The 14,985-nt window shown below is 36.8% G+C and overlaps 1 protein-coding gene and 1 long non-coding RNA gene across 2 annotated transcripts; one reads left to right on the top strand and one right to left on the bottom strand.

Moving 5' to 3' along the window:
- Positions 1-2,382: 2,382 nt before the first annotated feature.
- LOC111193773 (uncharacterized) lies at positions 2,383-5,046 on the top strand. The gene is made up of 5 exons (XR_007439124.1): positions 2,383-2,581; positions 2,897-3,009; positions 3,100-3,186; positions 4,118-4,218; positions 4,298-5,046. It is a non-coding gene; the product is annotated as an uncharacterized LOC111193773 (long non-coding RNA).
- Positions 4,978-13,696, bottom strand: si:dkey-28n18.9 (sorting nexin-5). The gene is made up of 14 exons (XM_007254276.4): positions 13,448-13,696; positions 11,963-12,067; positions 11,752-11,859; positions 10,150-10,219; positions 9,703-9,830; positions 8,234-8,317; positions 8,074-8,148; positions 7,929-7,959; positions 7,751-7,835; positions 7,034-7,073; positions 6,514-6,600; positions 6,087-6,176; positions 5,939-6,004; positions 4,978-5,275 (listed from the first exon to the last, which is right to left on the bottom strand). The coding sequence occupies exons 1-14, from the start codon at positions 13,448-13,450 to the stop codon at positions 5,135-5,137; spliced, it is 1,113 nt and encodes a 370-aa protein (XP_007254338.2). The 5' UTR covers positions 13,451-13,696; the 3' UTR covers positions 4,978-5,134.
- Positions 13,697-14,985: the final 1,289 nt, after the last annotated feature.

Below are 14,985 nucleotides of genomic sequence, written 5' to 3'. Positions count from 1 at the left end.
TCAGCTATTCCCTTTTAATGTACGTCACTTTAAGCATTCATTAAAGGCCTAAACTTTACAGTTCACTATATGTAAAACAGAATATCATAGATTTTAAATGTGTGATTTCTCTTGAGTAACCCACTCATTAATCTTGTCCACATGATTCTTTCCCATCAGTGACATTTCTTTGTCTCCTAGCTTGTAAAATTCCCATTTACCATGAGGGGTGAGTATAAATAGCGATTTGATTATAGTGGCAAGAGTTAAAGCAAGTTAGCTGATCATTTTTAAAACATCAACAGGGTACTATTGAAATATAATGTAAAAGCAGCATTATGTAAAATATTTACTTCCAAAATTATTGTGATGTTTCACTGACTTAAAATGCAGGTTTCTGAACAGCATCTCCACAGTTGCCAATCCTGGCTTGTCGTGCTGCTATCTGCACTATGTAACTTTGGTAGAGCGGGTGGAATGATGCTTGCAGCAACAGCGTAATAATATTTTTTGACCAAGCTATATTGAGTCCTGTGTAATGTCTACTTTTGTTTTTTATAAATAAATCTTTAAAAGAGGATTTGGTGTTGCTTGCAATTTTTAAATACTGGTTGTTAGACTGACAACAAAATGTGGTACAAAAGAAGAGTGCAATGGAGTACAATGACTCTATCATGACAGTCCACATGCTTCTTTCCTTTTTACCTTCTGAATGTAAGACAAGCCAAATAACAAGAAAGACAAATTCCTGTATAACTCTGCCTTTTTTACTAAATGATGTGGTAGAGTTGTATCTCAAGCCAACAGCAGTTTGTGAATGGTCTGAACATAATGCTGCATTTACCTGATTCTTTTACATGAACTTTGTAAACACTTAATCAGGAACTTGAAAACTGTGAGGACATTAACGTCACTGGTGTTTTTCCTGAGAATGTTAACTGGGTGTAAGTTTCCTAATTTACTGATAACTATCACAGATGTAGAAACACAGAGGATGTGACAAAGCAGCATTTTTTTATGAATAACGCAAACGATTTAAAGAGAGAGCAAGAGACAGTCATGATATCAACAGTCAGAGAAGATCCCAAAGATGTGGATATTGATTTCTGTGCTTTTACCTTTATTCCCTCATTCCACAGGTACTGTAAAAGTAGAACAGAATGTCATTATTTCCAGGATATTAACCATTAACTGACCAAAATTCTTTATTTAACATTAATCTCAGAAATGTTTTTTTATTTATTTTTCTTTCTTTCTCTGGCTGACCTCAGGCTGCAGGGTGTCTGTAAGCAGGGTGTTAAATTTAACAGTGTACAGTGGTGAGGCTGTGCTCCTGCACAGATCTGGATGACAGGCCAGAGAGCAGCAGCTGGCGGACCAACAGCAGGACAGCCTCTGCAGAGCATCTGTACACTGATGTGTTCAGTGTGTCTGATCTCAGAAGCAGGATTACTTGCTTTAATCACACGACTCCAGGAAACCTGTCTCTGCTCCTGTCAGACCTGACCCAAGATGACCAGGGATGGTACGTCTGCTGGATCGAGGAAGTGTCCAGATTCATTCATCTCACTATTGAAGGTAAATATTCATTTACGAAGATAAAAAGCTTCTGTTTATCTAGACTTTTTATTACACACAGTAAAACTGTCAGTGTTAAACCCAAACCTTTAAACTATTAAGTTTAAATTAACTTTTAGTTGAACACTAAAGTGTTGCTATAACACTTGCAAATTTACTGTGTAACCTGAAGTAGTGAAACCTCAGTCCCTTAAACCCTCATATTTCTGCGTATTGTAAGTTTTGTTGTAGTTATCCAGTATTGCACATTAAATAAGCCTTAACAGGCTTTAATAAAGATCAGTGTAAAAAGATTTTAATCCAATTTAAAGTCATGGTATACCATTTCTATAAAGAATATTGATATTCCTCAGCCTAAACCTACAAAGACCTTTTAATGGAATTTAGTGTTAAAGATTTTGGAGTCATTTTAGAGCAAATGATCAGCCAATATGATGTTTGATAGCAGGTAAAAAAGAAACAGAACAGACAGGGCTCTAAATGGTCCAGTGGTCTAAGGTACTATTTACTATGATACGAGACTTGCTGGTCTGAATCCCAGGTCAGCACAGAGAGAGCACATTTGGCCTGAACATTTTAAGTAAAATAAAAAAAAGAAAAGAGACAGATTCAAATGATGTAAAATAAAAAAAAAAAATGCATGTATATATCCTTTTTACTCCATAGTAAAAACAGTCTGTTTAGTGTTGGGGCTAAACAGATATAAAGGTCATAGGTCATATTTAAACAAATTAGTGCTTTTGGCTCCAGCCCAATTTCATGTAAAACAAATTATTTGAATCTGAATTAAATATAAAAATGGATACTATAATAATACATGTATGGTTGAAGTGAATAAACAGAGATGTATAACATTTTAAAACTTTTAAGAGTGAAAAAAGCCTGGTTCTGCAGTGTCTCTCTGTTTCAGGCTCAGAGAGAACGGAATTCTCCAGAAGTTTACTGCATTACTGCATCCTTACTGCACTGCTGATTGTATTAACTGGAGGAGCTGCAATCACACTCACCTACTGCACACAGAAAGGTGCAAAACACACACACACACATTCATCATGTAAAGATGCTCTCTCTTTTAGAGTGAATTTGCTGGACTCTAGATACTAGATACTTAATATTGCGTATTTATTATATAACATAACTGTATATTAGAATATTCTGTCAATTTGCATGTTATGGTCATATCCCACATAATCTATACTGCTACAAATACTCTTTCTAATTACATAATGATCTTGTGTAGCTGTATTCTTGTTTTTATGTTTATGATTTAATGATTTATTTATTCATCATTTTCATGGAGTCATTCTGATTCTGATTCTCTGCTCTGCTCTTTCTGAAGCTTACAAAAACAACACAAACAGCACCAGACAACCTGCATCATTTGAACAAAAACAATTTCCTTCACGCAATTCACACAGGGTAAAAGACAAAAAACAGCAAGAACATGAGCAGGTAAGGAGAAAGTGTGTGAGGTGAACTGTGTGGACTGTATAGGTGTGCAGATGTTTAAGTTGTTTTAGACTGAATGTGGTGTTTTTGCAGGACACAAATTCCTCTGCACACTCTGACCTACAAAAATATGACAGTGAAACAGGTTCAGCCATTACGCAGGTGGTGCCAGAAAACCAGGTGTGTATTTTTATATATACAGCTCTGGGAAAAAATTAAGAGACCACTTAATCTAATTTTACTGTTTATTGATTGAGTAAAATGAACAATGTTGTTTTATTCTATAAACTACTGACAACATTTCTCATATTTTTTATATTCGTTTAGAAACAATAATACGAATATTTGAACTCAGGAAGTGTTCAGAAACCAATATTTCGTGGAACAATCACAGCTTTCATGTGTTTTAAAATGCTTTCCACCACCAGTCTTACACACTGCTTTTGGGGGCCCATCTTTGCACTCTAGCTTTGTTTGATGGCTTGTGACTTGTGTCTTCCTCTTCTTTACATTAAAGAAGTAAACATTTATAAAAAAAAAAAGTTTAAAAAAGTAAATAAATAAATAAAAAAGTTTATAGAATAAAACAGTAATGTTTATTGTACTTAAACATATACCTATAAATAGTAAAACAAAAAGATCCTTTTGAAGTGGTCTCTTAATTTTTCCAGAGCTGAATTTATATATATATGTGTGTGTGTGTGTGTATTGTACATACTGTATGAGTTTTTTTGTATATATACATATATAACATCATGCATAACTTGGTAGGTAGTGTGTGTTGTGCTGATAGGTTGGATAAGGCAGTGCAGAGCTGCTGGAGTTTTTAAACATTGTGTCCACTCACTGTCCACACTAACACACCACCATGTCAGTGTTGCTGCAGTGCTAAAACATTATCAACCACCCAAATATTAACTGCTCTGTGGTGGTCCTTTGGGGTCCTGATCATTGAAGAACATGGTGAAAGGAGGATTAAAAAGTATGCAGAGAAAGTGCTACTAAATGCTCAGTAGAGCTGAAAAAAATGTACAACAGGTGTAAAAAAAAAAAAAAAAAGAGGTGGTCGTAATGGATAATTGATTTATTATGTCCTTGTGTGTGTGTTCAGGATGAATACTGTTCAATGTATTCCATACTTCCATTAAAAAATCGAGCAGAGGACGTGTACGCAAATATGGACAAACCACCACAGGATCAAGAGTATGTTAGGTAGGTATGGTTTGTGCTCATATGGTTGCATACGGTTTATTCTTTCCTCTGTAAAACATGGGATTTGATTTGTTTACAGCATGATGCCTCACTGTTCAGTTCACCCTGACCTGATACAAAACACAGACACCACAGCTACATCTACCTCCGGCAGTTAGAGAAGAGAGTAAACCAGAAATCAGCCTTTACAATCAACACTCCACAACCCCTCCTAATCTCAAGAATTTTGTATATAGCCTGTTTACCACACATATAGGCAATTTCAGTTACTCGCAGTGCACAAACCCATTTAAAACAATTAAGCACTTTTGTTCTTCATTATACAGCAACTTACTATGCAGATTTCAATTTCTTTACCTGACACTACCCTCACTCAACCAAAAGATGATCTTTAAGATTATTTCTGTAACAATATCCCTATTTATTTGTTTGCACATTTGTTTTTTTTACTTGATTTGTTACATTTATTTATTTTAAAAAAATCAGTCAGAATCTGTAGGACATTTCATGGCTGAACTGATAAAGTAATAGAGGTAATAAAAATATTAACATCTACTAAAGCAGCGTACACAACTTATTAACAACTGACCTTTGTTGTTTTGGAAATCCTGAATATATCAAATAGAACAGAAGCAGAAATTAATTCAAAAGTTATTATTGATGCTGATGGGTATGTGTGTGTGTTTGTGTGTGTCACAAGGATAGCATAGATAGCAATATATGATTTTGTTGATCAAAATGACAACAGCATTACAACACTTTGGTTAATTCATGTTTGTTGTTTTACTTAAAAACATCTCGGTGAACAATCAGTGCAGAATATGTGTTGAAATCATATACTTGAGCATCATTAAACACCTGATTCAATGATCAAATGATGTCTTTTCACCAAATTGAACAAATGAAAGCTGCTGCTTTACACCACAAATCCTCTACAAGCTTCCAGGTGCTGAGAGAAGAGGGCAGAGGTTTCCTGAGCTGTGCTGAGCTGTTTCTCACACCAAGAGACCAGAAAGTCTCGCAGCACACTGACACGGGCTCTGTGGTATTGCTCAATCTGACAAAAAAAAATATTTGTGTGTCTGAAATCAATCATTATTGAAATAATCTGATATTTCACAGGCTCCTCCTTGAGTCAGCATCTACAGTAAATTGGTTCACCCACTGTTAATGTCCAGAATGGCTTAGCTACTAGACATATTACAGAGCTTATCATAATAAAGGGAAAGGAACCTGTAATCCCAGGTCCTACTAATGCATTATAATGCATCAATGTAATCCATTAATTTATTTTCAAAATCTGAATTAATTTTCAAAGTTGTTGTTAACAGACTAAATGTTCACTGGACTCCACCCCATTGTACAACGCTGGGTTATTGTGAAATTGGAGGTAATGTCTGACGTGGAGTGAGTAAGCTGCAAGTTGTTTCCTAGTAATCCCAAACTAATACAGTTAAAAAAAAACAACACCCTAGTATTTGTAGCCATGTTAATTTAGGTTTGATAATTAATTGTTATTTGCAAATAATGTATTTAGTTATATCCTGTATGTGAAGCATGAATTATGTAATCAGAAGTAACTGATTGGTCTCACTCATTGCTGTACAATTCATCAAATCTCTGCACAATACAGATCCCTATTGTGGTCTTAATTAATAATAACTCAAAGAGTCACAACAGACAAAAGCGAGCATCCACCGAAAGCAGAGAATCATTTTACCTCTTTTTTTGCCACAGATGAAATGAGGTTAAACTCCTTCTGCGTGGCTTTCTGAACTCCCTCCATCTACAGCAGAATGTAAAAACAGTCAGTGTGTAATTTATTCATGTGTTGATCATGTGTTGATAGTTTTTATATGTTCACTTACTATAGCCTTCTTATTAGGCTTGGCTCTTTCAGAGTTCCTGTTGGCTGCTTCCAGTTCCACCAGTTTGCAGGTTCTTCTAAACAGCATTTCCTAAAAAAAAAAAATAATAATAAATAAATAAAATAATAATAATAATAAAAACTGTCCTAACTACTCAAACTAGCACAGTGTCACAGGATTGAACTTTAAAAAATGCTTTTTCATTTCTTCACATAAATAATTGTAAAATATTTGAAAACATTTTAAACTGAACTTGCTCTGAAGGCTTTGTTTCCCAACCATTTTCACCAAGTTTCTGAGCTTTCTACGAAGGGTGTAAGAGGAAGCAGCCTAGAAATACTGCCCACCTCAGCTCCAACAACACTTTGAATTACAGCTACAATCACAGGTTTGATCATCGGTTTTACTTTATTAGTGTTAAACATACCTTCTTCGCCTCCTGGTAGCGGGACTCCAGATCCAGAGCCAAACCCATAGAGGAGACGTCATTATCAGACACTTTCTCAAAGTTTACCTGAAGAGAAATCAAACCCCGTTGGACCATATTCATTAAAATATATCTGTACCATATTAAAAAAATATATAATTATATACAGTACTGTGTAGATGTTTAGGCACATATGTACATTATTTAGAATCATTAATCTCAACAATCAGAGTGGTTTTGATTGTAAAAACATCGGATCACATTAATGCAGGTGCAGGGAAACATAAAAACAGTAAAAGTAAGATTTCAGCAGATTTCTGCCTGTGTGTGGATGTGTGCTAAATTTACCAATTAATATGATTATAGCTATTGATAATACTAGACTTCCATGAAAATGTAGAACCATTACTTCTGTCACTTACTGCCACTACTTACTATTTAAATTATTTAAATAAATAATCAAATATAAATATTTAATAAATTAATTATTTAAATCATCATGCCTTATTGTCATACATACCTTCACTGCTTCAATAATATCAGACAGCTTCAGACAAATCCTAATGAAACAAAGAAAATCAGTGAGTAAAACCATCATTCACCCATGTCTGAAAATGCAAAATGCAAAAAAAAAACTCATGGCAAAAGAGCTCCTGTTCCATAGTAACATTCTTCAGTTACTATGCAGAATGTGTAAGTTGTTCTGTGTGTGTTATCAGAATACAGTGCCCTCAAAAAAAAAAAAAACACTAAGGCTTAAGTGGACGGCTGAAACTCAGCTAAACATGTAGACGATACACCAATTGTATTGTATTAACTGTATAAGAAGCTGCAAGTAATTTCAGACTCTTAAATAAGTGTAAAGTTGGTAATGCCACTGATGTGAAAAATGACCTATTTAAAAGGTTGTTTTTCCCAAGATTTCAGAGTGGATGAGAAATTCTTGGACATAGATTAATTTTATCTATCAACCTACCAACTTTTATCTATTAAATCTATCAACCTAATCAGACAGCAGAGCAGACATAATAAACAAGTAAAGGTTCATATTCCTCAAAAAATTGTGCTCATTCAGAGTAAATCTTTGTGTTTGTGGAAAGTTTAAACATATGTACATGTTATACTGATACTGACGCTTTAATGGAACAGAGCTGCTCTTCTAAATTTTACAGAAATCCCACAATGCAGTGGGTGTATCAAATCATATTTCATTACACACACACACACACACACTTACTTTGAGAAGGTCACAGCAGCTGGATTGTCATGGTTGCACACAAGATGCAATGAAGTAGAGAAATGACCACATGCCACAGCGAGTTCTAAAAATCACACACACACACAAACACTGTATTGCATGTTCTTCCTCTGAACTTGGACTTCCACATGGACGCTGTGAATGCTGAGGAACTTACTTTGCTTCGTCAGCACAGTGTCGAGAAATTTCTGTTGGTAATGACATAGAAGTTACAAAAAATAACACATTCAGATTTACATTAATGGAAATTAGTGAGTGTGTGAGAGAGAGACGATAATGAAATAAAAAATGAAGGAGCAAACCTCTGTGGACACTTTGAACAGAACAGAGAGATGTGTGCAGCTGTCTCTCTCGCTCTGAAAGAATTTATCCACATCCTGAGGAGATAAAATAATCAGTGAGGTATTTTATATGAGGTTATTAATATGTTCACACACTATTAATTGATGTATTTACACACACCTTATGACCCTCCTTCCTCATCTCCTCCATAACATGACTAAGGCGGTTGAATATTCCTTTTTTCCCACGCTGTTTTCCAGGCGACTAAGAGACAACAGAAGAAACACAATACTTTTAACATGAGAAACATGAGCAGGAGAGCAAATCTAACCCAGAAGCTATGGCTCAGTTTGGAAATTGCCTTGTTAACAGAAGGCCACTAGTTTGATCCTCTGAACTTGCAGGCCATGGCCAAAGTGCCTTAGGCAAGGGACATAACCACTACATGCTCACTGTCCCTCTAATGTGTATGAACACACTGCATAAATTGGCTAAAGCTCAGGCCAGATAGAGTGAAGGAAATAATAAATTGATCCCTTGCTAATTTTGTAAATTTTCCCACTGACAAATACATGAACAGCCTATAATTTTAAAGGTAGGTTATTTTAACAGTGAGAGATAGAATATTAAAAATAAAATCCAGAATATCACATTGTATAAATTATAGACATTTATTTGCATTTTGCAGAGAGAAATAAGTTTTTGACCCTTCTGGCAAACAAGATTTAATACTTGGTGTCTAAACCCTTGATTGCAATCACAGCAGTCAGATGTTTTTTTAGTTGATAACGAAGTTTGTGCACGTGTCAGAAGGAACGTTGGTTCACTTCTCTTTGCAGATCATCTCTAAGTCATTATGATTTTGAGGCAAAATCAGCAAGGGATCAAATAATTATTTCCTTCACTGTATGTGCATATAAAGCTCTGAAGAAATGAGACCACTTAAAAAGTTTCTTTTATTTTAGCAAATTAAAAACCTCTGAATATCATTAAGAGGAAGATGGATGATCACAAGCCATTAAACCAAGCTAAACTGCTTGATTTTTTGCACCAGCAGTGGCATAAAGTTTTCCAAAAGCAGTATATGTAAGACTGGTGGAGGAGAACATGACAAGATATATGAAAACCAGGGTTATTCCACCAAATACTGATTTCTGGACTCTTAAAACTTTATGAATATGAACTTGTTTTCTATGCATTATTTAAGGTCTAAAAGCATTGCATCTTTTTTATTATTTCAGCCATTTCTCATTTTCTGCAAATAAATGCTCTAAATGACAATATTGTTTATTTGAAATTTGGGAAATGTTGTTTATAGTTTATACTAAAACAACAATGTTCATTTTACTCAAACATCTACCTATAATTAGCTAAATCAGAGAAACTGATTGAGAAACTGAAGTGGTCTCTTAATTTTTTCCAGAGCTGTATATGCATATATGTGAAACACAAGAAATGAGTGAATCGCCCTTTTTCTAATTCCTCTTCTAAGTAATTCATGACAGTTAAGGGCTAATCTATTAGAACACCAGTGTATGTGTTACATGCTTCCATTTAGCTTTGTATGTGTAAGCGGTGTGTAACATGGCGAAGGTGTGATGTGTCTACATGTGTGTATGAGTGAGTGTAAGAGAGGGACAGAGAGAGACCTCAGTGCTGCTGAAGAAACTGGAGAGTGCTTTGCTCTTGCTGAGAGTGGTGTGTGCTGCCACCTGCTGCAAATAAAGCTCTAAAGCTTTACGATAAATCTTCCATTCATCCCCTAGAGCCAGGAACCCTACACACAGACACACAAACATATATAAATATATACAGAAAATATGCAATTCATGCATATTGCAATTAATGCAGAACCACAGTTTATTAGGTTAATTCAGCTTCAATCCAGTGTTTTTTAATGCTGGTCATGGAGGCACCCTGCCCTGTGCATTAAAGCAGTGAGTTGCCTGCTTTGACACATCCACCACACTTTGAAATTACCTGTTAATCAGCTGATTAGTTAAATCAAATTGAGATAAGAGAAATGTTCAGGCAAGGCACCACCAGGACCAACACCAAAACTGGTTCAGTAGAAGTGTGAGCTGGATCAAACATACCAAACTGTTTCAGCGCTTTAGCCTGTGTGAATGAGGTGGAAGGCAGTGGCTTTCCAGGCAGAGGTGGAAACTGTGTGCAGAGAATAAAGTTATGCAATCTCTATTATCGCAAGACCTTATTTCAAAATCATCTACTTAAAATTAAACGACTGCTTTTGCAGACTGAGCACATTTTCAGTGGCTGTTGTGAACATTCATCTTCATCATCTTCTACAGTTCCAAAATCACCCTATCAAAGTTTAATATAATTCCAATTAATTAGGTTGGCGAGTATTTATTCATAAAAATAACTCATTACAGGCATTAAAGGCATAAAAAAATCGAACACGTCTAATATTTAAGTGGAGAAATTGGGTATAGAGGAGATGATGGTGGATCAATTGAGGTGTCGTGTCCAGCACAACTATGACTAATATGGTTGTCTTATCTTATCATGTTTAATGGCTTTTGGAGGAGATGAGGGTGGAGTAATGGGGATTTGAGGAGATTAGAGTGAAGCAATGGGGATTTGAGGAGATGAGGGTGGATTAATAAGGCATTGAGGAGGTGAGGGTGAAGTAATGTAGATTTGAGGAGATGAGGGTGGAGTAATGATGCCTTGAGGAGATGAGGGTGGAGTAATAGTGTATTGAGGAGATAAGGGTGGAGTAATGGGGTTTTAAGGAAACGAGGGTGGAGAAATGGGGCTTTGAGGACATGAGGGTGAAGTAATGGGACTTTAAAGAGATGAGGGTGGAATAATGGGGATTTGAGGATATGAAGGTGGAGTAATGGGGATTTGAGGAGATGAAGGTGGAGTAATGGGGATTTGAGGAGATGGGAGTGGAGTAATGATGCATTGAGGAGATGAGGGTGGAGTAATGGTGCCTTGAGCAGATGAAGGTGAACTAATGAGGCCTTGAGGAGATGAGAGTGGAGTAATAGTGCCTTCAGAAAATGAGGGTGGAGTATTGGGGCCTTGAGGAGATGTGTAATGGAGCTTTGGTGAGATGAGGGTGAAGTAATGGGGCTTCAAAGAGAAGAGGGTGGAGTTACGGGGCTTAAAGAAGATGAGAGTGGAGTAAAGGGGACTTAAGGAGATGAGGGTGGAGTAATTGGGTCGTAAGGATATCAGGATGGAGTAATTGGGCCTTTAGGAGATGAGGGTGAACTAATGAGGCCTTAAGGAGATGAGAGTGGAATTATGGGGATTTAATGAGATTAGGGTGGAGCAAACGGGCCTTAAGGAGAAGAGGATGGAGTAATGGGGCCTTTAGGAGATGAAGGTGGAGTAATGAGGCTTTAAGGGAGATGAGTGTGGATTAATAAGACACAGACAAGATGAGTGTGTAGTAATTGGGTTTTAAGGAGATGATGGTAGAGTAATGGTGATATAAGGACATGAGTGTTGAGTGATAAGGTTTTGAGGAGATTAGGGTGGAGTAATGGGGTCTTGAGGAGATGATGGTGGAGTAGTGAGGTGCTGAAGACTCAAAGTGACTGGCCTGTTTTCACAAACAGGTTTTTACAGGCACCAAATACGGACGGGCCGACACCCTCACTAACATGATTGTTGTGTTTATTTTCATTTCACAGATGTGAATTAGGATAGAGAACACTAACTATGACTCCAAGAAGTCCTGGAACGTCCTCCTGAGAGAGAAGACTCTGCTGCAGCCAGTCAAAATCTTCATAGGTCCTAAAAACACACACCCCTGCGCTGCTGTTCGACTGACACACACACACACACACACACACATAAGGGGAGGGAGGCACATTGAACAGTTTGTTTTAAAACACAGGAACATTTTACAAGGCCAGATTTCCTTTATACCTTCTGAGATGTGATGGCAAAAGTCAGCGTTTCTCCATCCTGCGTGATATCAGTGATCTTGATACTGTTGGCACTCACACTCGGAGCTGATTCTTCATTTGATCCCTTCAAAAACACACAGGGTAAAAGAGATCCTAAATATGCTCTTATTCCTGACCATACCAACAGCATGGAGACAAATACCACATAAGTCATTACCAGAATACTGTGCCTCCAAAATGACAGGATGGACAGGAAACTCTTGGACATGTTTAAATTGCTCGTTTTTTTTTTTTTTTTTAAATAGCTAAATTAATACAGTTCAGAATTGTGTTTTGTACAGTTTTGGTCAATGAGGTAAGCAGAGCTGAGGAGTTCGGTATAAAAGTGCTGCTGTTTTAAGCAAATATAAATATTTTTGAGACAAGTCACTGGCAAAATTAGGTTCTATATCAGTTCTATTCACACTTCTGTGTATTTCTAGCGGGCATTGAAGCATATTTTGGTGCCAAAACACTTGGAAGAGATTCAAGTGTACTAATCAGAGAACGAGCCTAAAAACATATACTCATGTGCAATATTTTCCTTTGTTCCATATTTAATAGATCTATATGCAGTTACAGAAGCTAAATAATTGGCTGCGATTTTTTTTTGTTTATGTACAGGTATGTTGTGGTTCTGTTTATTCAATTAATGTACTCTGTATTTTCTGTCCTGTTATAAAAAATCTGTCTCTCTCTCTCTAAAAAAAGAAAGTAAACAAGAGTCTGTAAGTCAGCCAATCAGTTTTTAGTGTGGGTGTGCAAAACTACTTTCACCTCTGACCACTCTTAAGTAAATCTGTCTGGTAAAAATGTCTGGTAAAAGAAAAAAAACAATGAAAGTCTTACTTGTTGTACAGTGTGCAGGGGATGGGGGGGTGTACCTCCCTGAAATAAACTTGGGATGTATACATAAAGCTGATTAAACTGATGAACTAATGAACGTTTACTCCGTCATCATTATTTTGAAAACTTTGTGCAATGAACCACTTCCAAAACAGACCCAGAGAATGCTGCTACCAGCACCATGTTTAACAGTTGACAGTTGGTACAGTGTTCTTGGGATGGAATGTCTCAGCTGTTCTCTCCCAAACATTTTTAAACACATTTTAGATATTTGTCTTTATCATAATCTATGCGATCAAACAAACTTTAGTAGAGCTGCAAATTTGGAATAATGAAAACTCATTCTCCATTGTTCTATTTAAGACTGTAAAAGCTGCACACTTGGAGAAAAACGGGAAATTTAAAAGAAATCTTGGAAGGAAAACACTTCCAATGTCCATGATGAATGTATGTAACAAATTCATAAAACATCATTTAATTACACAAATTCACATAATTACACATCTCAGCTGCTGGAAAGTCGACTTTCTTATTAAATCTGTTCCATCCTGCACTACAGACAGCAGGTGTGTTCACATACAGATCATGTGATTATCACAAGTAAGAAGCTCTCACTCACCATTGTCTTGTCAGTGCCCTCACACAGTGTTTAAGTGCAGAACTGCTCACAGAATGCCACAAACTCACAAAACAAACACACACATTAAATCCTCAGGAACTCCCTTGCTATACTAAATTTTGCTAACTAAACGGTCTTCTCCCTCATAGTTCCTCACATATAATCTCTCACTGCTCTGTTTCTGACTGCAGCACACACACTGACTGCACACACACTCTTCCACAAACTGCACACACACACAGAAAACTGTGGAGAGCAGGATATCCTGTGAGTCAAAGTTCACAGCAGTCCCGTGATGGGATTGTGAGAGGTGTCCCATCCTCGTGTCCAAGGGCTTGTTAATGTGAAGCCCTGTGTATCTGCGTATGTGTGAGGTTGTATTGTATTTAAATGAGCACACACACACACACACACACACTTAAACTTTGCTGTCTCAGGAAACCATTTTAATCCATTCGTAATGCTGTTGGGTTAATATTAATATCGTGCCTTTAGTGTCTGCAGTATAGTTGTCGAAATTCTGTACTCTCACTTACTGTAACAATACATTTATCAAGATTAAATCTAAATAAACACATTATTATAAATATGGGCAATTGTTACTCTTCACTCTTTACTTTTATACAGTTTTCTTTTAATGTTATTTTACACATTGGGTAAGCATTACCACAGTGGTTCTTTTAGAGCACATGTGTCAAACACAAGGCCCGCGGGCCAAATGTGGCCCGCCACGTCCTTTTATGTGGCCCGCGAGAGCTTGTAAAATCTTAGTGTCCATAATAAATAGGTCAGAAGCATTCTTTGACCAAAAACTACATTTCCCACAATGCTTGTCGATTGTATTACCCGCGAGGTTACGGCTTACTGCCACTAGGAGAGATATTTACTGCCATTTAGGAGAGATATAAGTTATGTGTAAATATTTATAAGACAATAGCTGACAAAATATGTTTTAATGACGTTAATAAACATCACTGTGACAGGGCTAGTCGCAGTTTCACCACAGCAAAGGACGAAGACGTGAATCACTTATCTAACCAGCCTTTACTGATTTCTGCCCCCAATAACCGTTTCAATAACCTCCAATAGCCTTTAATAGTCTTCAGTAGCCTTCAACAGTCTAACCTTGCAGCCGTGGTGTGTCCACTAAACTCCGTAGTTATAAACACCATGAGGTTAGCAGCGCGCTAACTGACCTGTTTTTAATGTAATCCGAGCAGTGACTCCGTGATGGCTGCTTTAAACTGCTACTGTTAGCTGCTTGGGCTGAAAGATGAACTGTATTATCCGGTTAGTGGGGTTAAAAATCTTTATTTCATACACGGAGGAACTTAAAAATGTTAAAAACGCTCCAGACTGGCTCAGCTGAGCCCTCTAGCCCGTGGCTGGGCTGTAGCTCTGACTCAGTAAAGACTGCGGGCTTGTGCTGCTGCAGCTCCCACTAGTGGTTGTATGAGGAACTGCTAAATCTGAGGAAATGCTAAATCTGTCATGTTCTTAACAGCTCACAATTTTTTATTTTATATTTATTAAGCCTT

The sequence above is a fragment of the Astyanax mexicanus genome, chromosome 5 (assembly GCF_023375975.1).
Source record: "Astyanax mexicanus isolate ESR-SI-001 chromosome 5, AstMex3_surface, whole genome shotgun sequence".
Taxonomy (NCBI): Eukaryota; Metazoa; Chordata; class Actinopteri; order Characiformes; family Acestrorhamphidae; genus Astyanax; species Astyanax mexicanus.
The sequence above is the reverse complement of the archived record's forward strand: the minus strand, read 5'-3'. Positions and strand labels throughout refer to the sequence as shown.

Coding starts and splice junctions, on each gene's coding strand:
- si:dkey-28n18.9 (XM_007254276.4), bottom strand. Junction 11,860..11,962: donor TTGCCATCACATCTCAGAAG/GTATAAAGGAAA, acceptor TGTGTGTGTCAG/TCGAACAGCAGCGCAGGGGT. Junction 7,074..7,750: donor GCTGCTGTGACCTTCTCAAA/GTAAGTGTGTGT, acceptor TTGTTTCATTAG/GATTTGTCTGAAGCTGTCTG.